Source organism: Anas platyrhynchos, chromosome 19 (assembly GCF_047663525.1).
Source record: "Anas platyrhynchos isolate ZD024472 breed Pekin duck chromosome 19, IASCAAS_PekinDuck_T2T, whole genome shotgun sequence".
In the NCBI taxonomy this organism is placed as follows: domain Eukaryota; kingdom Metazoa; phylum Chordata; class Aves; order Anseriformes; family Anatidae; genus Anas; species Anas platyrhynchos.
In genome coordinates this window covers 8,406,918-8,427,808 of record NC_092605.1, presented here as the reverse complement: position 1 = coordinate 8,427,808, position 20,891 = coordinate 8,406,918, and the positions used below count along the sequence as shown (strand labels likewise).

Genomic DNA, 20,891 nt, shown 5'->3' with positions numbered 1-20,891 from the left:
GAGGGGATCCAGGAGCAGAGGCTGAGCTCCTGGGCAATGCGGCTCCTCGGGACAAGGCTGGGTGTTGTCTTCACAGACTCAGCAGCCAGATCAGACAGATCAGTTAGTCACCCAGCGTAATGCCAGCGTAGGAAGCTTACTGCGGCGCAGGGAGCCAGGCACCTTTGTGTTCACAGAGCACGTCTTTAGCCAAACACCCCCAGAAACTGGATCCCCCACTTCAGGATCAACACCTGTTGTACATCAGGCTTTCATCCATACTCGTTTTTCTGCTTTCAGGCTCAGATTTGTCTCATTTCCATTTCCAATAATGGACCTTTTCTCCACAAGGGTGCATAAAGCTTTGGGGCAAGAAAGTGGATACTGCTGATCCGCAGCTCCCCTCCCCGGTTCTGCTCACACTCCATTACCTCATGGACTAAACAGGATCCTGTAGATTTCGCGGCGGCTTTTAACAGCAGAAACTAATCATAGTACACACTGCAAGCACCATGTATTCAAAGCACAGCACATACATTTACCAACTAATCTCTGACTAATCCCCAACCTCCAGCTAATTAGCCTTTTTGAAGTGTGCCCCTTCCTGCATGAGCTAATGCTTGTTCAGCCTTTTGAAGCATTTAGCGCACTAACTACAATCCCGTGCGCCTCCCTGGGCAGCAGCACACACCAAGAACCAAGAAAAGCAAACAGCGAGAAGCATGGAAATGCAAAAATCTCCATGCAAGGAGCCTGGGGCCCAGCTCTGAGCGATTCATGGCAGAACTCTACAACTCGAAGCAAATGAGTTATGAAGTAGGTATGTGGCTTATTTTGGAGCCGGGCGCTGATTTTAGGATAGCTCCCAAAGGCATGCACACCCCAACGCGGCAACTTGCCTTGGTTATATGCAGTAAAGAGTGAAATGTGCAGGAAGTTTCCCAATACACCTATACATACACATAACCTATCCCCAATTCATATTAAAATTAGTTCCAAGAAGCCACTTCTGTGAACTCCTCCTGTCTGTGCTTGCAGTGTCTCCTAGTGGTGGTCCCTAGGGGCTGTGGGGATGAAGGCTGATAACTCTTCTTCATCACCACCAGCTGACCCCCTGCCTTTGCACAGCCTCAGCTGCTCCTTGGCTCTTCTCCCAGCCACAGGGTTGGTCTCAGCTGGTTTTTGGGACATTTTTGTCAGGAAACATCCTCTGTGGGACTCCTTGTTTCGGTTAATTTGCACAGTAGTAAGCAAAGACACTCAGCAACATCTATTTCTCATGCGATTAAGCAAGCCCCCAATCTTCCATCCCTGGCTTTAATAATGATTGTTTTTAATTAGAAGTCATTAATGCGATTAATCGAGCCCCCATCCTCCTATCCCCAGCTTCATGTGTTCCCGCAGGTCCGCCTCAGCCAGCCGCTGCCCCACTCTGCTCCAGGAGAGGCTGCAAAAGCGGCCTCTGGAGGAGCCATGCCTCGCCCCAGTGCTACTTTATGCTCGTTTATGTCTTTATTTCTTTATTTTTCTCTTATTGACACCGCCTCAGGCCCGCCCCGGCTGCAGGGTGGAGCAGGGCCCGGGGCCCACCGCAGCCCCGGCCTCGCCCCCTGGGGGGCCGGGACTACACTTCCCAGGAGCCCCCGCGCCTCGCCCCCCCTCCTCTCGCGAGACTTTGCAGGCGCGCGCGGGCCGCTCTCCCTTTCCCCGCGCCGACATGGCGGCCGCGCAGCGCTCGGTAAGTGGGGCCCGCCGCCATCGCCGCCCATCCGCGGGTGTGGCGGCTCCGAGGGGCTCGGGGACAGCACGGGCAAGAGCAGGAGGCGTTTGCGCGCCGCCATGGCTGCCCATGGCCTTGCGGCGAGGCCTCCGCGTCTTTTGGGGGGCGTCGGATCGCGGCCCCCCCCCCCCCCCCCCCCCAATGGTGGGCCCGGCGCGTCATGGCGGCCGGCTGAAGGGGAGGCAAGGCCGGGCCCTGTCCGGGCCTGTGCCCCTCACGGGGACCGGGCCGGCCCCAAAGTGCCGGGCTAAACCGTGTCTGGCCGCCCTGCGGCCCTCCCCGAGCCCGGGCTGCTTCCTAGGGATTTAATGTGGGTATTTAATCCAGCAGCGGGCACGGCTCAGCACTGCTGTCGGTACAGGCTTCATGCAGCGAGGCTCGGCGGCCTGAGGCAGCGTTCCCCATCGCCGAGCCGCCCAGCAATGCAAAACGGAGCGTGCTGTGCCCGCCAGGTGTCGTTGGCACCCGGGGAAGGAGCTGGGAGCAGGCTCCAGGAGGCCTGGGCTGCAGCTGAGCTAGTGATGATTATGTTATCCCTGGCTGAAATCACATTTTCCCCTGTGGAATCATGATTCTGAGGCTCAGCATTAAAGACAAAAAGATAAAAGCTCCGTGTATATAATCCACGTTACATGGATTAACGCTCAGTATCCCTCCACTCTTCCAGGTGGCAGCACGTTGTCGAGCAAGCATAAAAATGCGCCTTGCACTCACCTTTCGGGGAAGCTGATTCTTCCACTCCGTTGGCAGCAGACCTGCACCATCAGCACATGGGTGAGAAACGGCAGCATTTAGCTCATCCTGCTTGAGTTTTCTCCTGTTGTTGGGCTGTGGATGTAAGGCTTGTTCTGCTGTGTCAGATGATAGCCTTCTCAGGCTGCTGGGAGGAGGTATAAAAGCCTAATGGCTTGATTAGTGTAATTAAGCCAATCAAGGCTGTGGCTTTGTTGCAGCTGCCACCTGAGTGTGCAGCTCTTTGCTACCATGGAGCTCAGACTGAAAGGCAGCGCGCAATGAATGGGGATTTGAATGTTGTTGGTGCCCTGTGGAGCACCTGGTTGTCAACGTTGTCAAAGATGAGCAAGAGTAGAAGGGATTAGAAATTAGAGGGATTGAATGGCAGCCCATTAGGGAGACACTTGACACAGCTCATCTCCGAAGTGTGTTTGTCAAAGGAGTAGACCTGGTGAAAGGATAATTGGTCTCTGTGCTAACCTGGAGGTGTACTGGGGTAGTTTTGTGCTTGCGTTGGGTGGCTGGGAGTAGGGAGGTGCAGCTCACGTACACCAAAAGGTCAGCCCAAAAGGGGCACACACTAAAGAACCCTTCCTAGAAGGGATGTGGCTGATGGACACCTGCTTCAGGGCATTTCTCAAGTCCATGGGTGATTTGCATCCCAAATGAGTGCCTTATTCCTCTCTGCAAGGGGAGTTGTGGTAAGATGTTCCTGTGTGGTGGGGAAAAGTAGCACTGGCTGCTTGACACAGCTTAAAAGGGTCTAAAGCACCGAAGTCTCAAAGCTGGTGTTTTTGTCTAAGCGAGGATTTAAATAGCACCCATCTCCCAGAGCTTGTCTCTCGAGTGAAACAGATCGAAAATGTGAAATATGCTCCCTGTCTCTGAGGGATGGGTTTCTGCTGTGCTGAGTTTGATACAAAAATTGGCTCTCAGAAAGGAAACCTTCCTCCGATTCTTGCTGGGTGGCTTGGTGCTGGTTTTATAAGGGGAGGACAAACTTCCCTTGAAGGATTGCTGCTAAATGTTCACTGCATCTTATATTTAGGAGGAAAACATGCTGTAGAATCCTGGGTTGCGTCTTCCCCAAGGACAGCTTTGGCAAGCAGGCAGCTCTGAAGTCGGGCGTCGAACTGGTAAGAGAATCCTTGAGCACTGCGTGCTGCTCGGCTTACACCTCACACGCCAAGTCTGTGGGCAGCGTGACTCATCTGCTGACCAGAACACCTAATTTTTGAATGCTTCCCAGGAAGAACACAGGTCATAGACTCCCAGACGTGCCCGCATCTGGGCGTCTCCGCTCTTCAGTTCTGTAGAACTTGACTTCATGTAGCCAAGGATGGGGGAGAAACTGAGCCGGTGATGTGCTGTTATCCCTGTCTGACAACTCATCTGTGAGGGAAAAACTGTCCACTGAGGCTTACGTATTTCCCCTCAGCAGCCCTCCTGCATCTTGCAAGGGCTAAAGTGACACAAATGACCCCAGGAAGGCAAAATCGGTGCCTGCCTGCTTTCCTCCTGCCCTTGTGATGCACGAACACGCACAAAAACTTCTCCATGTGCCCATCTGTCCTTCAGCAGCCGGCCCGCAGGAGCCCAGATGTGGCAAGGTCGTGCAGGGAGTATAATAAACGCAGGCTGCTCTTGTCAGAGCACAGTTTAGTTCTAGATCTGCGAATGGCTTTTAAATCGCTTGTGCAAACGGTAAGGCACATTGAGAGGGCAGATAAGAAACGTGTTTTTATCTGACGCGATGTACAGTCACTGAACACACACTGTAACTGTGCTTTATCTGCAGGCGGCTGACAGCTGCGTTCTGCTGGGAGTTCCATGCTTTATTTAACAGAACCCGAATTTGTTTGCAGATCAATAATGGTCGGTGACGGGCTGAACCGGCAGGCTTGACGACAGTGGACTGCCTCCGTCCTTAAGTACAGGTTAGTATACAAAGGGGGAGGGAACGTTACTACAGCCCGGCAGAGTGCTTGCTTTGCAAATACAGTTACCTTCCGTGGGGCTTCGGGCTTCCACAGAGCGAGGGGAAAAAAGGTGAAGGGGCAGCGTGGTGGGAGAAGTAACAGCTGTCTGGTGTTTGGAGAACAGAGAAGGGCAGGAGCTTAAAGCAGGCATGCTTAGGGCAGTGACAGCATCATTTTGCGGTGTCTCCCAGCACCAGCAGGAGGATTGTTCTGCAGAGGGTCTCACAACTGATAGCACTTCACTTGAAGTGATGTAAAACGGGCACCTGGGCATGCTGCGGGCTCTGTCTCTGCTCAGTGGCTGTTACAACTGCACCACTGGTAAGATCCCAGTAGGACCAGAGAGGATTCAGGTGCTAGTGCTGGTGGCTTTGGGGGAGAAGCACGTTTTAGAACCCTGAAGCCTTGGCTGCAGGGAAGTTAGCTGTGTTACGAAAAGCAGGATCACATATTCAGCGTGCAGGCTTCTGCCAGCTGGATGCAGAATAAAGGCTGAGCTGTCGCTCATAAGAGCACTTCCCAGTCTTCTGAGATACGTACTCTTGATTAAATAATGCAAATCAGTGGAAACTTTTCATCTGACAGTTGCTTCTCTGATGCTGTCTTTTCTACTAGGACCTGCTCTGCAGCTGGCTGGAGGAAGGAGTGGTTCCCTGCAGTCTTCTATTCCAGAATAAAACACAAAAGTATTGAAACTGGCTTGAGAGTTAAAGTTTTTTGTGTTTTTTTTTTTTTTTTTTTTTTTGTAATGGGTATCTAATCAAACAAAGGATTTTGAGCAGATAGAAAGGATTTCAGGGTGAAATGCTTTCTGATATCACAGAAACTGAGCTTGCTCTTCACAGCACTGCCTGCTTCTTCCCAGTACCTGATGAAGTCTTCAGGTTTGAGTGTCTTCTATAGGAAAATGCTGAAAGTTTTTCTGCTGAAAGGAAAATGCTGAAGAAATTCATGGTAACTGTGACAAAACTTTATGGAAAAGCTAGAACTGGTAAAAACACAGTTCTTGTCTGCTTAGAAGCTCAAAGAGAAGCGAGAGGCAGCAGTCCAACAATCAGGTTCCTTGATAAGGCCATAAAATGAGGGAGGGATGTTTAACTGCAGGGCTAGCCTGCACCAGCGGATAGAAAAACCTCCTTTTTTGGAACAGGAAAGGTGTGTGAGTGCCGCAGCTCCTGTGCACACAGCTCTACCCATGGAAGCTGGCTGGGAGCCCTGGCAGGATGCTTGACTATGACAGCATTCATCTTTAAAAAAAAAAACAACACTGCTTTTTGCCATGTGCGTCAGTGCCACCCATCGCTGTGATTACAGCCACATGGCTCGTGCTCATGCTTGGCCAGAGCTAGTTTGAGGAGGTTTTGGTGGCACATTACTGAGGCAGCACGGGAATCAGGGTCCTTCTTGTCCTGGAAGGGGTTCTGCCTACAGGAACAGGCCTAACAGGCTGCCTGGGTACCATTGTGAGGTGATTGACGTGCACAAAGGTTAATTGGAGACTCGGAAGCCGGGCTCCACACTGGGGATCAGCCCGCCAGCCCGTTTCAGATGTAATCTTCCTCAGCTCGCTCCTAACTAGCTGCGTGCAGCTTGCTCTCACAAAGGGAGATGGAGCCTGGGGGGGTGCAGGGTTCCCTGGCTAGGGGCCAGGCTATCTCTCGCCATCTCTGCAAGGAGTTGCTCCTTCAGCTGCTGGAAAGAAACAGCATCAGAGGTGGGGACGGGCTGCGTGGAGGAGTGCCCGGGGATCCGATCCCATGCAGCCACCGCCCGGCTGGGGGGGTTGTGTCAGGGCCCTGCTCAGCCTCCGAGCCCTCCCCACGTTGAAGCCGCGCTGTTTCACAGCCTCCAGCCCCTCTGCTACAGGATAAGAGTGCATCATAGCTGACCCACCACAGCAAGCACGGAGGAAAGTTACAAAAAGTTCCTGTAATTGTACAAAATAGGGAAAGTTTCAGGGCACAGCACTCCCCCCGCTGTGCAACACCAACCCTCCAGCCAGCCCGAGCCTCAGGAGCCCGCACACATCTCCCACGGCACCATTGGGTCACCCAGGGTTTTTAGTTCACTCGTAGGATTTTTTCTCCTTTTTAAATAGCTTAGCCTTGGAAAAAAAAAAAAAAAGCTTCTGACACCATGCATTATAGGTTTTGTCACAAGAGAGGGCAGCTAAGGCTGTCAGCCCAGAGCTGCCCGACGTTGAGGCGTTAAATAATCCGGGAGAGGAGGTGTCCGAGCACAGCACCACTCTTTCATTCAGACCATCTCGTCCCCAGGCCAAGGATTCCTCCCACTTGTCCTGCCCCAGTGCCGAGCGTTTGGGCTGGGGCGTGCTGGCGGAGTGAAGGGGGTTTTCCAGCTGGAAACTGCAGGCAGAAAAGGCATTGAATCTCCAGAAAACTCAAAAAAATTGAAAGGAACAAAGGTGGTCGATGTACACTTCATCAGCATCCTCTTCCAGCATCCCCTTGCCCCAGCTGCAGACCAGCACCGTGTTTCCCAGGGCCTGCTGCCACCCCAAGGGACACCTTGGTGGCACGGGGAGGTGCCAGCCACGCTCAGCGGCGCTTTTCGGTGCCCCGAAGCCCGCGCTCGGTCTCACGGCGCCATGAAGGAGTTGCTGGAGATCCCTGAGGAACCGTGGGCTCTCCCGTTAGCACCATCCCCACGGCTCTGCTGCCAGCTTGCCCGCTCCTCGGGCTGGCCCATCACGTCGGGAGAGCCCTGCGGGGATGGACGGGGACCTCGGGAAGGAGGAGAGCCCCTCCACACTGCGCGGGGACGCCTCGGGGTCACCCCGTCGGGCCGGTGCCCGGCCTCAGCGCTGGTACAGCTCCATGATGCCCGCCTGGTGCAAGCTCCTCCACAGCTCCGCTTCCAGCAGCATGTCGTGGTTGGCATAAAACACCAGGGGTTTCTTCTCCACCTCGTAGTAGTGGTCCGAGAACTGCTCGTAGTTGCCCGTGATGAACCCGTAGGCGCTGACCTGCCACGGGACGGGCGGACAGAGGGCGGTGAGCGCCTCGGGGGGCCCAACAATGCCCAAAGGGGACCCCCAAGGTGTTTGGGGAAGGTGGCCCCGTGGCTTCTTACCTGGTCGCAGGTGTGGAGGGCTGTCAGGAGCATCAGGGCGCCGGTGCTGGGCATGTAGAGGTGGCCGTACTGCATGTTGAGCAGCTCCGAGCGCAGGAACCTGCGGGTGCAGACACGGTGCTGGAGGGGGGCACGCGGCCAAACTGCACCGCCCGGCGCCTCGCCAGCGCGTGACACACACCCGGCACCTCCGGCCCCGATAAGGCAGGGGCACCGAGCGGCAAGAACCCACAAATTCACCGTCTGTGGATTCTCGGGTGTCTGCTACTAAGGTTCAGCTCGTGCTCTGCAAGCTGCTAACACGCGCCGCCTCGGGGTCTTAAGTTGTCCCAAGCCAGGCACTGGTTTGCGTGAGATGTAGGGGGAAAAAAAATCCCTTTGGACCTTCTCTCTGCTTCTTTAGAATGGTTCAAAATGGGCTAACGTGTTTGGGGAAGTGGAGGGCCAGGTGAGCGCAGCCGGGCTGTACAAGACTCCCCACCAGGAGGAACCGTGTGGCACCACGAGGAATGGGAATGGCAGGGGGGGGATCTCCCTGCCTTGTCTGCAGAGAGCAGGACAGAGGTGGCTTCAGTTCTGGGGACGGACCAGGGCTGGAACCAAGCTGGAACCAGGGCTGGAGCCCAGTTTTGGCACTGGGCAGCTGCGGGGCCACGCTGCAGAAAGCGGGGCTGGGAGGCGGGCAGGCAGAGCTGCGCACCTCTGGGTGCTGAGCCCGGGCTTTGCATCGGGCTCCTCCTCACCTGGTTGTGAGGTAGTGTAGGAAATCCGGGTGCAGCAGCTTGAACTTCTCCGCGGACACCTCCGGTCCAAAATATTTCCGTGGACTGCAGCAGGGAGAGGAGAATGGGTGCCACTTGGGATTTAGCCCAGCGGGGACAAAGGCGGGGACAGCTCGCGCTCCCTCGGGTGCCTCACCCATGGGTACTCACTCGTCACCCTTGTCCGAGCCCTCGGGGACCGGGCTGCCCTGGATGGCCGACCTCAGCATGATGTAGTCCCGCACGTCCGAGGGGATGAAGATGTACTTCAGGTCCTGCAGGGGGGACACAGACACGGGGCCTGGGGGGGGGAATTTGGGGCACTGCCCTCCCGCGGGGTGAGGGCTGAGGCTCCTGCGACTTGGAGAAGGTTTGGGGCAAGGTGTATCCCGGCCTCAGGGGACAATTTGGGGTCAGCCACCCACCCCCCCTGCTGTGCCCCACGGTGGGGGTCCCACCTCGGCTTGGGGTATCCGGGTGAAGCCGTACTCCTCGTAGGCAATGAGCGAGTTCTTCATGGTGTTCACCGTGAACCCGTAGAAGGAGATCTTGGTCCCGACGTCCTCCTCGAAGCCCCTGATCACGGCACCGTTGAGCCTGTGGGAGCACCGCGGGGCCGTGTCCGGGGCTGGGACCTCCCCAGCACCCCCAGGACCCCCCTCAATCCTTCCCCGGCCCCACCTGAACACCAGGTCGTGCGCGTCGATCGCCTCGCCCTGCCGCGAGCCGTTGAGGATGCCGCCGTTGCCCACCACGGCGCAGCGCACGCAGCCCCCCGGGAAGCGGCGCCGGTCGAAGAGCTGCCTGTTGGCTGAGGCGTTGAGGAGCTGGAGGGTGCTGCTGATGGCTGGGTGGGGGGCACACAGGGAAAAAGGGAAAGAGAGAGCAAAACCTCAGCTGCGAGAGAGCAAAACCTGCCCCTGGAAGCAGCGCGCAGACATCCTGGTGCCACAAAAAAGCTCACGGTATCCTCATGTATAGGAGGGGTCTGCAGGGGGGGGTGGACAAACACCAGCTCAAAGTGCTCGGTACCCCCAAAAAGCCAAATCCAGCCACGTTACAGCCCCCAGCATTACTGATCCTGCTCCAAGCAGCGGCTGCCAGGTGCTGTGCATGGCACGGGGACACATCCGGACGTCTCCAGCCCCGGTCCCGCGGGTGCTGATGGCAGCCCCGCTCATTTCCCGTCCTGACAATGCCTCCTTGCAGCTGCCCCTGCTTTGCCCCCCCGCCTCGCCCTCCCCAGCACTTCCCAGCCCAAGGCCTGAAGCTGGCGGCTGCCGGGGAGAGCAGGGAGTAGGTTTGGGGTTGGAAGGGAAACAATCTCCTCTGGCAACAATGGAGCGGGTTGTCCGAGGTCCTCCGGGCCCCAGTTAATAATCATGCACACACTGGAGCTTTTATCTGGGGAAAATGTCACAAGATGCTGCGAGTGGCATTTGCAGAGCTGTGCCCTCCACCCTGCTCCCGGGGAGGTGGAGTGGGAAGGGACCAAGGTCCCCGGTCCCCATTTCCCTGGGGTCCCCAGTTGTCCCCAGTCCCCTCGAGCCGCCCCATGCCCCGGCTGCCACCACCCCCAGCCCGCTCGGTGCCATACCTGCGTGGGACAAGCCTTGCCAGCCGTAGGGGACGTGTCGCTCCTTCAGCCTGTTCCAGGTCTCGGGGTTGAAGTGCTGGTCCCACATCAGCACCGGGGTGGCAAACTGGAAGAGCTCCCCAAAGGCGGGGTGCGCCCTGGCTGCCTCCACCACCGAGCGGGGGCATGGGCTGGGCTGGGGGCGAGAGGAGCACGGTTCGGACCCCAGGCTGGAGCCAATTTCTCCCCAGCATCTCCACCCAGCTGGGGACAAGCCCAGTGACAGCACTGCTCCTCGCCCATCATGTTTTCTGCTGGGTCACCTCGGCATGGGTGCCTCGTGCCTGGGGTCCCCCCAGCCCCCGGCTCCCCAGGGCATGGGAGGATTTGGGCTCATGGAGTGGGCTGCTCCTCCCCACACAAAAAACTCTTCCAGACCGTGCTGCTTTCAGCCCAGCTGGCCCTCAGCTTCCCCACCCGGACAAAAAGCCCAGCAGGAGGAAGCACCAGGAGCACATCACGTTTTGCCAAGCATTACCTGCCTCCGGTTGCGCTCCTCTGGCTGCGAGGAAGGTTTGAAGGACTCCCTGCCAGAAAAAGGGGAACGGAGCTGTCAGAACCTGTCCCTGGGGGCCTGGGGAGCCCCGCAGTGCTCTCCCAGCCTGTTTTGGGTTCCCCACGCACCCCTTTTCCCCCACGTTACCTCTCCAAGCTGCCTCGGAGGGCCCTGTGGCTGCCGGCTGGGTGCGAGGTCCCCGACGGAGCCAGGAGCAGCGGCTCCGGCTGCAGCAGGCTGCAAGGGGACACTGGGATGAGGGGAGGTGGCACCGACCCCACATCCCGACACCCCCTTTCCATGAGAAGCGTGGTGCTGTGCTGGAAAAGTGATGGGAACCGGGGATGGGGAGAGTCCCTGGGGTGCATGGGGCTGGGTGGGCCGTGCCCTGATGCCCCCTCGTGCCCTGATCAGAGATGGGGCTGGTCAGGGACCCTCAGGGGACACAAAATACTGAGCCCCAAAGGAAGCAAGGCCAGAAGCTGCCAACCAGCTACGTCCCCAGCAAAACCCTGGGGGGAAAGGGAAGCAAACCAGCAAAGATTTCCTTGGCTTTTCTTCTCTTTCTTGAAGCTGGGTACTCGCTAGCGGGGGTCCCCTCCAGCTTTCCAAGCAAGCACAGCAAGGAAAGGGGAAATAAATCCCTGCTCCCGTGCATCACCAACCGGTGGGAGACGGTGGCAGGGAGCTCCCCACCCCGAGCATCTCCTGGGGCCCAGAGCCCCAGGGGTGCCCCCGGGGGGGTTTTGTGGCCCAGCAGGGTCCCAGCCCGGCGGCAGGAGGTGGGTACCCACCGGCGGGGAACAGGCTCCCATTCATCCCCGCACAGAAGGGCCCTTCAGAGCACCCCGGCGCCAGCCCCAGCCGGGGCAGCAGGTGCTCGCGGGAGAGCGGGGTATTGTGGAGCAGACAAGGGCCCCTTGTTACGGGATCTGTGCTCGGGGACAGGTAGAGGCAGGTGGGGAGCGCAGCTCTGCCTCCCCCTGCGCAGCGAGCGTTGGGTTTCCTCCCAGCCACCTCCCCTGTCCCCTGCCACAGGGACGCCTCCTCCCCACGGTGCCAGCCCTGTCCCGGAGCTGATCCGGACCCATTTGCCACCAGGACGCTGCCCAGAGCTGGGTACAGTGTTCCCTGGGGGATTGTCAGCTCCTCAGGCTCCATCCCACCAGTTTAGGACGGGGCTGGCTCAGGATGGGCGATGCCAAGGGCGAAGGGGTCCCCGTTTCACACAGGCTGAGCACCAGCAGCCCCCGTATGGCCACACCGGGGCAGGGCGGGCTGCAGGTGCCGCCCCCAGCCCCATGCACCCCTCGAGGCCACCCCAAACCCGAAGCAGCAGGCACTGTGCTGGAGCTGCCCCACGCACACAGAGCGCCTCGCTGCTCGGCTGGCCCAGCTGCAGGCAGCACGCACTGCTCAGAGCACAGCTCGGCCCTGCAGCGAGCTGAAAGTCTCAAGAAACAAGAAATTCTTTGCCTGCCGGGTCAGCCCAGCGGTGCCAAACCCTGGTGGCATCTCACAGGTAGCTGAGCCCCGGCCCCGGGCATCTCCTCCATCTGGCACCGCAGGAGATGCCCAGCCCCAACCTCCCCAAAAGAGCTCCTTGGTGTTGCCACCACCCAAACCTGAAGTCCATCCAGAACCAAGTCCTGCGGAGCTCTGGGTCCCAAAGCAGAGCACATGAAGCCCCCAGCTCGGCCACCTGCCCCTTTCTGCCACCACGGACACACAGCCCCGCAGCGAGCCCCTGGAGCAGTTCCCATCCCTCCCCAGGAGCTGCACCCAAACGGCCCATCCCTGCCCCAGTCCTTCCTCATCCCCTTCCCATCAGGCTCACGAGCCCCAGCTGCACCTCGCTGCCTCCCCAGCTCCTTCCCATCCCCTCCCTTTGATATCCTGGTGCCTTTGGGGTGGGCAGAGACCCCGGCACAGCCCCACGCTCTCGGTGCCGGCTACTTTGGGCTGTTACAGGAACATCTGGGGCAGCACGGGCTGCTAAAACCCCCTCCAGCTCAGGCTGGCGATGGCTCCCACTTCCCTTTGGTGGCCAAACAGCTCTGGGTGTTTGCAGATCCCCTCCCAGGCCCTGTGCCGAACCCATGACGCCAACCCAGGCGGCGCCCCCGTCCCACCCGCCGGTGCCATCCCCGCGGCACCGTGGCCGCTGCCCAAACCCGGCCGAGCCCGGCGCCTTGACGTCAGTCGCCAGGATGTGGCGAAGCCTCGGTGGCTCCGTGCCCTGCGATGCTTGGTTGACTCAGAAGATGACCCCCCTTCCCCCCCAGGGACCGACGGATGCACAATGGGGCTCCCGGGAAAGGAGTGGCCCGCGGCCGCCCGGGCGCACTGGCCACGGCAGAGGAGCGAGCCAAGCCTGGGTGTGTAAAGCTGTAAAACTGCCCAATGTGACGCTTCTGGCCCGTGCCCACCCTCCTTTTCCGGAAGATAAATATGTGCACAAGTGTTTCAGAGCACACACACTCCAGCGCTATCTTAACCAAACTCTCCTGGGTCCCCACGGGGCTGTTTGAAGGAGCCGGAGCAGCACCGTGACCGTGGGCTGCGTCCCGCTGCAAAGGGCCGGGCTCAGGGCATCATCCCCTGGTGCAGAGCCAAGGCAGGATGGTGCCCAGCCCATTTGCTGGAATTAAAGCCGTGAGAAGTCCCAGCAGAAATCTGGAGGGGTTTGGAGAAACGGCCAGGAAGGGCGTGGGATGGGGCTGCAGCAGGACAGGCTGGCAGCCCGCGGTGCAGCTGACTCACAGCAGGGACAGGAGGATTTTGTCCATCTCCACGGGGTCCTCACTGCTGCCACCAGCCCTGCACTGAACCAGAGGGGGTCAGGGCAGTGCCACACGTACCCCTGGTGGGGTGGGTTGGTGCTTGCAGCAGCCAGCACCAGGCGGTGCCTCCCGACCCGCTTCGTGCCCGCAAACCTCCCCAAAATGTGGCACCGAAGCAGGAGCACTGCTGGCCCTTCCCTCCTGCCCCAACGGGAGGAAAAGCACAAATCCTGCACCGCGGCTGTGCTTTAGCAGCGAGGAGCACTGCACGCACAGATTTCACTTCCAGATCCAGCCCTGCATCAGCCGCCGGGCAGCGCTGGTTGCTCCGGGCTGAGGCTTTAACACAACTTTTATGGACGAGCAGAGATTCGGGGTCGGGGTGCGTGTAGACACAGGGAATTGAGGCGAACAGGACCTGCCCTGCTGTAGCTGTGGCTTTAGGGTTTGGCTTGAAGCCAAGGGAATTAAAAAAAAACACAAAACTGGAAGCATTTTGGAGCCCGTGGTGCTCCCGGGCGCGTTGCTGCGGGCTCCCGGAGGGGCTGAGGACGCAGCTGTGCAGGGAGCAGCTCAGCACCACAATCGTGAGCACTCCAGCACCGTGTGGCAGGGGTTGGCTCTGTTGTCACCACCACCACCGGTCACCCAGAGCCAGCTCCTGCCACGGGGATGCTCCTGCAGGGAGCAGAGCCCCGCACCGGGCAGGACGGGAGGGCGCAGACACAGCTCCGCGCTCCCAGCGGGGGAAGAAGCAGCGTGGGGACCCCAGGGGAGCCCACCCAGCTGCACCCCAGTAACTCCCAGTCCAACCCAGGCAGGTCGTGAGCAGGACCAGGTCCCCGCAGCATCCTCCTCTCCCTCCTGAGCTCTGGGAGCACCCACAAGCACCCAGCGCGGAGGCGAGGGGCACCCGTAGCGCTCTGCTGGTGTGGCACCCGCTGCTCGGGGCAGAGGAGGGTGCCTGCTCCTGCTGGCACCCCCAGGGCTCCCCAGCACCAGGGGGACTCCAGCTGAGCCTCAGGCAGGGTGGAGGCTGCAGGGGAAGCCCGAAGGGAAAAACGAAGGGGGAGATGCCCACTGCTGGAGCTGGGGACTTGCTGGAGTTTGCCAGCAGCCCCGAGGGAGCTGAGCAGGCTGCGGACAGCTCTGCCCCGTCCAGGGTCAGTGCTGCAGCGTGGGGCCAGACCCCCCCCTGGCGAAAGGACCCGGCTGCAGCCCGGTCTGCCCGGCTGCTGGAGGTGGTTTGAGTCCTGCCGGGTGCTGAGCACCCTCAGCTGCCCCTGCACCTTTGGTTCCTTGGCACTGCGCTGGGCTGAACCCACGCAGGGACCCCTGCAGCCCCCCCTCACCCCAGGGTCCCTCCCTGGGCACCCCTGGGTGCTGCTGGTGGCCGTGGGCACCTCGGGGAGGCAGAGCCTGCTGCGATCTCTTCTCAACCCAGCAAAGAAACCGGGGCGCAGTGGGGATAACCTGCTCCAAGGGGCTTGCCCCTGCACCCCAGCACCCCAAAATCCCCCTCCCCAGCACCTCGCCCTTACCTGGCTATGATCCTCTGACCAGCGGGCAGCTCCACCGTGGCGTAGTAGTGCCCGTAGAGGACGAGGGAGGATGAAAAAGCCGCCAGCAGCAAGAGGCAGAGACGCTTCCAGTGCGGGGACCCCATCCCGCTGCTCGAGTGGCGAAGGCGATGTTCGGAGCCCCGCGTGGAGCTGAGCCCCTGGCCGCCCCCGCTGCCCACCCGTTGGGGTAGAGGTTGAGGCTGGCTCCCTCCTGGCCCCGCTGCACCTCGCAGAGCTCCTCGGATGTCCCTGGGGAGCGGTGGGAGGGAGAGCGTGAGCGGAGGGAGGAGGCACCGGGCTGACTGGTTGGGGCTTGCTGAGAAAAAACGCACTTTTGAGCTGCTTTTGCTCCGAGCCGGGGATTAAACATTTACTCAGACCAACGGAGAAATGAGCTTTTTTTTTTTTTTTTTTTTTTTTTTGCCTCCCTTTCGTGCCACCCACTTACAGCTCACAAAGCAGAGCTTTTCCCCTTTTATCCCCCCCCCCCTTTTTTTTTTTTTTGTAACTTTCTCCTCTTTCTCCTTCGGCTCCAGCCCTGCGCTCCCACGCAGCCCACGCTAACACCCGGGGACCCCTCGGGGCTGGGGTGATTGTGGCAGATCAGAAAATCCCAAGCTCCAGCCCCCAGTGCCCGATACAGCTCTGCAGCATGTACACACGGGGATCCACAAAAGCTCCCCTCCACAGGAGCAAATTTGGGGTGAAACGAGGGGAAAAAAGGCAAAGCTGCCTGAGTGCTGGTGGGGCTACCCGGGACCCGCAGGCTTTTGCAGGGGAACAAATAATTCCCCGTGGAATTCCCCAATTTCACAGCAACCAACACGAATTCACAAATTTGTGCTGAATTCGAGTTTGGGCTGGGGAGGGGAGGGCAGGAAGGAAACGTGGACGAAGCATTTTGGTGTTTTCGGAAGGAAAGCGCCTCTGGATCGTTCTTGAAAGAGCATTTCGAGAAAAGTTTAACTACATTCAGCGCAAGAAAGGAAACAAACCTGAAAACTAAAGGAAACACCCAAACGCTTTCACACTGGGGGAAGGGATTCAGCTGGGAAAACAGGCATTTAAAGTGAGCTGCGGGGATTCTGGGGGGAGGGAGGGGGATTTTTAGGAAGCCACCAGCCCCGGGGAGCAGCAGCAGCAGCGAGCCCTGCTCCATCCAGCCCCGCGTCCCCCCGGCACCTCCCCAGCCCCCCGCTGGTGCATTTTGTCCAGCATTTCTCATCCCACCCCAGATCCAGGCCCCCCACCTCCATTCCTACCCACACCGCCACGCTTCCAGCGATGCTGCTGGTTCAAAGAAAGATAAATGCAAAATTCCCTTTAAACTACCTTGTTTCAGTCTCTTTTTGGCTTTTTTAATTTTTTTTTCTTCCTACAAATCCTCTCCTAGCCAAAAGCCAGCTTTAGGGCCACAATTAGTATCAGACCAATAAATCAGAGGAATTAGAGGCTGCTGAGTGGTCTCAGGGCTAAGGCTGAGCTGCAGAGACCCCGAGGGACGCAGCATAGGGCAGGCATGGAGCAGTAGGGGGGGAAAAAAAAACCCTTTGGGAAGGGGTTTTCAGCTGCACCACACCGCGGGGTGACCCTCTGCGGAGGCTGGCAGGGAACACACGGCTGTCCCAAAACCCCAGCCAGGGGGACGCAGCTCCCTGGGTCCCCCAGGTGCCAGCCCTGGTCCCCAGGGGGATTCCAGCCCCCAAAACAGGAGGGCACCACGCTGGCCCTATTCCCCTCCATGCACCAAGGGGGATTCACTCCTCGTGACCCCATGCTTCAGCTCATGTGCTCTCGGCTCTTCGTTAATCATGGCTAATTATTACCAACTGCTCCAGTAAGCCATGGGGGAGCTAGCACAGCCCTGGAGGTGCAAAGTTTCCCCACAAGTGGCCTGGGAAAGTCTGGGATTTGGCACCCGGGGATGTTTGTGGCCCCAAAATGCAGACCCCGGTGAGCAGCAGCGTTGGTGCCTTTGCCCTGTGAGGTGGAGGAGCTGCTTGCGGGGTGACACATTTACTGTTTTTTGTTTTTTCTTTTTTTTTTTTTTTTCATTAGGGGATGAAAATGAGATGCAGTTCTTCATCTGCTCTGCTTGTTTCATGCTACAATACGTTTTGGCCCCTGCCCCAAAATTAAACAGCGCCTATTTAGAAGTTGAATAAGTGTGAAAACCTTTTAGGGCGATAGTTGCCAAATAAAGATTAGAAAAAGAACACAAAAAGAAATTACAATGACAGCCAGTATGTATCATTTTTAGCCTGGGCTTTTTATCCCAGTAATTACCCTTGGAAACAAAACCCGAGCCATCCACATCGCTAGAGAGAGCGGGAGGGAAACGAGAACAATCTGCACCATCGGGCTGTTGGTGGAGGAAAGCCTTGGGGTCTTTGCCATGACGAACTGCCCAGCTGGGAGAAAATGATCTCCAAAAACCTCCCGGAGGATTCACACCTCCCAGTTTGTCCAGCACAGGTCGAAGGGACGTTTAACAAAGTGCCAAAAACATATCCGTTTATGGGAAATTTCCCTGAAATTCAAAGCATGGACCTTAGAAACGCGTTGCAGCATCAGCCCTGCCAGGGAGCGCGGGGCCATATGGCTGCTCGCGGGGACGAGGTGGTTACATGAGCACGAACCATGAGCAGATGTCTCGGGAGGCCGTGCATGGCCCCTTCCCAGTGGGGTGGGAGCATGGCTCGGCCAAAACTCCTCATGCCAGGTCCCTGCAGAGCCAGGCTCAGGCAAAATTCAGTGCCTCTGTGGCACCCCGGGTGCTCCCTGCTGGTCCCCAGGGGGCTTTTGGGGAGATGTGGCTGCACGGAGGGTGCATGGGCACAGGGAGCATGGTGCAGCTACAGGACTGGGGATGCTCAGGGCCATGCTCAGCACCACCCCGTGGTGACTGCAGCTCCAAGCAATGGGCTCTGCCTTTCTGCCTTTCACCCCAAAAGGCTGCCCGAGGAATGGGAGAATCCTTCCCCAGGGCACAGCCCCAAATGGATAGCATGGACAGAGTGGGACGCAGCTCAAGGGGAAACCCAGCCGATGGGGCCCATCTTTGCAGCAAAACCAGCAGGGTCCAGCCCGCTGGGCAAACACACCCTGCAGTCCCCCCCTGCTCCCTAAAAAAGGAGGAACATCACGGGGACGAGCCACAGAGAGGGTGGCAAGCTGGACAGCACCGTGGCTCGTGGTGGCTTGTGCCAGCAGCTGCCGGGCTCGGCCCTGCTCTTATCACGGAGCCTCCTGTGCATGGCGGTGCTGCCGGTCAGCCCCGGACCATTGAGCGGGACGGAGATAAGCCCAGCACACAGTCCGAAGGTCTCTGTAGGGCATGAGGCAACCGCTGAGGCTCTGGGTTATGGCCTGGAGGGGCTCGGAGCTGGAAAACACCTCTGAGAAATTGGGGTGGCACAACCCCAGCCGCTCTCTCGCCAGCTCCAGGCCGGGCAGGGCAGGCCTGGAGTGATCCTGCCCGGTTCTCTGCAGGCCAAACGGCCCCAGGGGTTGCTCAAACAGGGGATTGTGTTTGCCACATGGCCCAGGGGGCTGGCCAGGCTCTGTCCTGCAAGGACACAGCTGGGGACAGGGGACGCGGTCTCTGAGTGTGCGATGCTGCTGGCCCCATGGCTGCCTGCATGGCCCCCGCCTGCAAACACAGCTTTAGGAGGCATGGAGGGAGCCTGGCGTCTTCCCAGGTCCCAGCACCTGGGATTTGCTGCCTGAGGGCCCGAACAGGCTGGGGAAACCCCACAGTGCCTGGCAGAGGAAACCCTTGGAAGCGGGGCCCGCTGTGTCCCCAGGAGCTGTTTGCCCGCGGGGCCCTGCTCCAACACCCACCCAGAGGTCAGGGCTCGCTGCAAGGGAACAGCCCGGAGGTCATCTGGTACTTGTGTGCAGAACAAAGCCACGGGCTGCTCCTTTATCTTGGTCACCCTCCCCTGTTATCAATAGTTTTTCTCGTCTGACTGCATTTCCCTGCTGCCACATCGCTGAGGCAGGAGGGAATGCAGGGTGAGCGGGGTGCAGGCCTCGCCGCTGCGCACGCAGGGCCTGCCCCCAAATCCTCTCTCTGCTTGGATAACACAAATAAATACAAAAACCACGTGGCGAGTCACCAGCACAGGGGTTTTTGTGCTGCCTGGGAGTGCCCGCTCCGTGCTGGGAAGCTGGGTGCTGGTGTCCAGCGGTGTCCAGCTCACCTTGCTGCTCGGGGTTTCTTGCCTGGGAACAGAGGGACAGGAGTGACAATGTGGATGTCACACGTGGCACACGCAGCAGTGCTGGGGGAGAGGGACATGGGGTGGTCGGCACAGCCCAGGAACCCCAACCTGGCTCCTCCAGCCCGGCCAAAGCCCAGCAGCGACGTGCCCCCAAGTATGCGGTTGGCCATGGCTCCTGCTTCTGCTGGGGACAGGTGAGGCGTCACGCCGTGAAAAGGGCAGCGAGGAAACCAAACAAACGATTCGAGGCCCCGCCAGGAATGTGGCACTGCGAGAGAGAGGATTTGTCTCTCGCAGCCCCGCTGGGAGCATCCAGAGGCTGTGTTAACTCCTGGGGAGCCCAGGGAGGAGCGGGGCACGGCGGTACTTCCACCTCGTGGTAAGTTCCAGAAAAAGCAGGACAAATGCGACAGAAACTTCTGGGTGTGCTGATGCCCAGCTCTGTATTTCTTACCCAGATCAGAGGCTCGACATCCCGCTTTAAGTCCTGCAGACCCTGGAGCTCCTGGCTGGCAGAGGGGAACGGGTGCTGCCACCGGCTGGCACTGGGTGCTGTGTCCGTGCCCCAGGAGGAGCACTGGGTGCTGTGTTTGTACCCCAGGAGGAGCACTGGGTGCTGAGGACACCAGACCTCATCCTGCTGCCAGTCCCTCCGCTCGCGCTGCCTCCAGCACCATGCCACGTTGCACAAGCCGAGGCCGCACCTTGGCACATCCTTGGCAGCTGGGTGGCACTCGAAGCCACCAAATCGCTTCTGCACATGTCCCCAAGTACCTGAAGGAGGTCCCAGGCCATAACCCCAGGGGCAGGCGGGTGTTACAAAGCTTGGGATGCCCAGGGATGGCAGCCTGGCACAGCGTGGGCAGCCACAGGGTGCTTGGCCACCAGACCTGGACACCTCGGACACAGCAGGGTGCTGGCAGGTCCCTGAACAGGAGCTGCCACCTGGTGGCACTGGGACAATGCCGCAGGGACATCGGTGGGGACAGCTGGGTGGCCCTGCACCACGGCACTGTCCTCGGGCATCCCTGCAGCTCCGTTCAGCTGTGCCAGGGAGGCTGGGGATGCGCTGGCACAGCTCGGCATCGCCGCTTTCCCCCTGGGGGATGCACCAAACCACAGGGCTCCAAACCCTCTGCGGAGCTGGCTCCATCCCAGGAGCAGAGCCTGGAGGGAATGGGATCTGCTGGTGGGAAAAAACACGCCAGGAAATTTCCTTCCCTTGGTTCTGGGACATCTCAGCCACGGAGGAGCTGGGCACGGGGGGGAAAAAGCGTGGGCTGGGGGCTGCCAGCCTGTCCCCTCCTTGCCCACCACGGTCCCCTTGCTGTCCGGTTTCCCAGAAGAGAGGGAAACAAAAGAAGAAGAGGGGGGCAGGGAGGAGTTTAACAGAAACTTCTTCCAACTTCTTGGGAGGAGAAAAGCCCTATTCAGACGGGAAGAATAGCCGCTCGGAGGTGGTCACTAAGCAACCCGCAGCAATTCGGCAGGGCCCCGGTGCATGGGCAAGGAACAAAGCCACCTCGCTGCCCACCCAGAGCCATGGGTGGCCCGGCTGCAGGGGACGGAGATGTCCTGCTGAGCCCCGAGCTCCTGGCTGCAGCGGGAGGCTGCCTCGGTTGGCCCTGGAAGGCGGCCAGTCCCCATTGGGGTGTCCCTCTAGGGGAGGCCGTCTGCTGCTCGGGAAGGATTTGGGGTCTGCCCCAAATCCCATGATGGCTCCGCATGGGTCTGGAGCTCACACAGGGCTGGAAGTTATTCCCGACAGAGGCATGCTGAATTTTGGGTAACTGCATGACACCACGGGCTACACCCTCACCCAGAGAAGCTGGATTTATTATTTAGGTTATTGGTGGGGGTA

The 20,891-nt window shown here is 59.1% G+C and overlaps 2 protein-coding genes, 1 long non-coding RNA gene and 1 other non-coding gene across 5 annotated transcripts in view; 2 read left to right on the top strand and 2 right to left on the bottom strand.

Annotated features, from left to right (window-relative positions):
* CYGB (cytoglobin) overlaps positions 1 to 2,627 on the bottom strand; it is a 41,139-nt gene extending 38,512 nt beyond the window's left edge. Inside the window, exon 1 of the mRNA XM_072025547.1 lies at positions 2,474 to 2,627. Within this exon, the coding sequence (XP_071881648.1) occupies positions 2,474 to 2,550 (77 nt within the window). The 5' untranslated portion in view covers positions 2,551 to 2,627. The remainder of the gene's footprint in view (positions 1 to 2,473) is intronic.
* On the top strand, positions 1,585 to 5,172 carry LOC101797152 (uncharacterized). The gene is made up of 5 exons (XR_003501107.3): positions 1,585 to 1,717; positions 2,427 to 2,533; positions 3,543 to 3,630; positions 4,360 to 4,431; positions 5,089 to 5,172. It is a non-coding gene; the product is annotated as an uncharacterized lncRNA (long non-coding RNA).
* LOC113845568 (small nucleolar RNA R38) lies at positions 2,270 to 2,344 on the top strand. Its single transcript, XR_003501266.1, has one exon. It is a non-coding gene; the product is annotated as a small nucleolar RNA R38 (small nucleolar RNA).
* A 1,210-nt stretch (positions 5,173 to 6,382) lies between the features above and the next one.
* On the bottom strand, positions 6,383 to 15,150 carry ST6GALNAC2 (ST6 N-acetylgalactosaminide alpha-2,6-sialyltransferase 2). 2 transcript variants are annotated; one of them, XM_027471280.3, is made up of 10 exons: positions 14,784 to 15,150; positions 10,607 to 10,696; positions 10,442 to 10,490; positions 9,925 to 10,099; positions 9,009 to 9,174; positions 8,786 to 8,924; positions 8,499 to 8,602; positions 8,310 to 8,393; positions 7,567 to 7,666; positions 6,383 to 7,459 (listed from the first exon to the last, which is right to left on the bottom strand). In XM_027471280.3, exons 1-10 carry the CDS (start codon positions 14,906 to 14,908, stop codon positions 7,292 to 7,294), a joined length of 1,200 nt encoding a protein of 399 aa, XP_027327081.3. In that variant the 5' UTR covers positions 14,909 to 15,150; the 3' UTR covers positions 6,383 to 7,291. The 2 variants fall into 2 exon arrangements, with proteins under 2 accessions (XP_027327081.3, XP_027327080.3); XM_027471279.3 differs by lacking the exon at positions 14,784 to 15,150 and adding an exon at positions 12,085 to 12,239.
* Between the last annotated feature and the right edge of the window lie 5,741 nt (positions 15,151 to 20,891).

What these genes read in the sequence shown, in the direction of transcription:
- ST6GALNAC2 (XM_027471280.3), bottom strand. Translation starts at nt 14,908, where the DNA reads ATGGGGTCCCCGCACTGGAAGCGTCTCTGCCTCTTGCTGCTGGCGGCT. An exon ending in GCGCACGACCTGGTGTTCAG is followed by an intron (nt 8,925 to 9,008) that starts GTGGGGCCGGGG and finishes GTGCTCCCACAG; the next exon opens with GCTCAACGGTGCCGTGATCA. An exon ending in CTACACTACCTCACAACCAG is followed by an intron (nt 7,667 to 8,309) that starts GTGAGGAGGAGC and finishes CTGCACCCGCAG; the next exon opens with GTTCCTGCGCTCGGAGCTGC.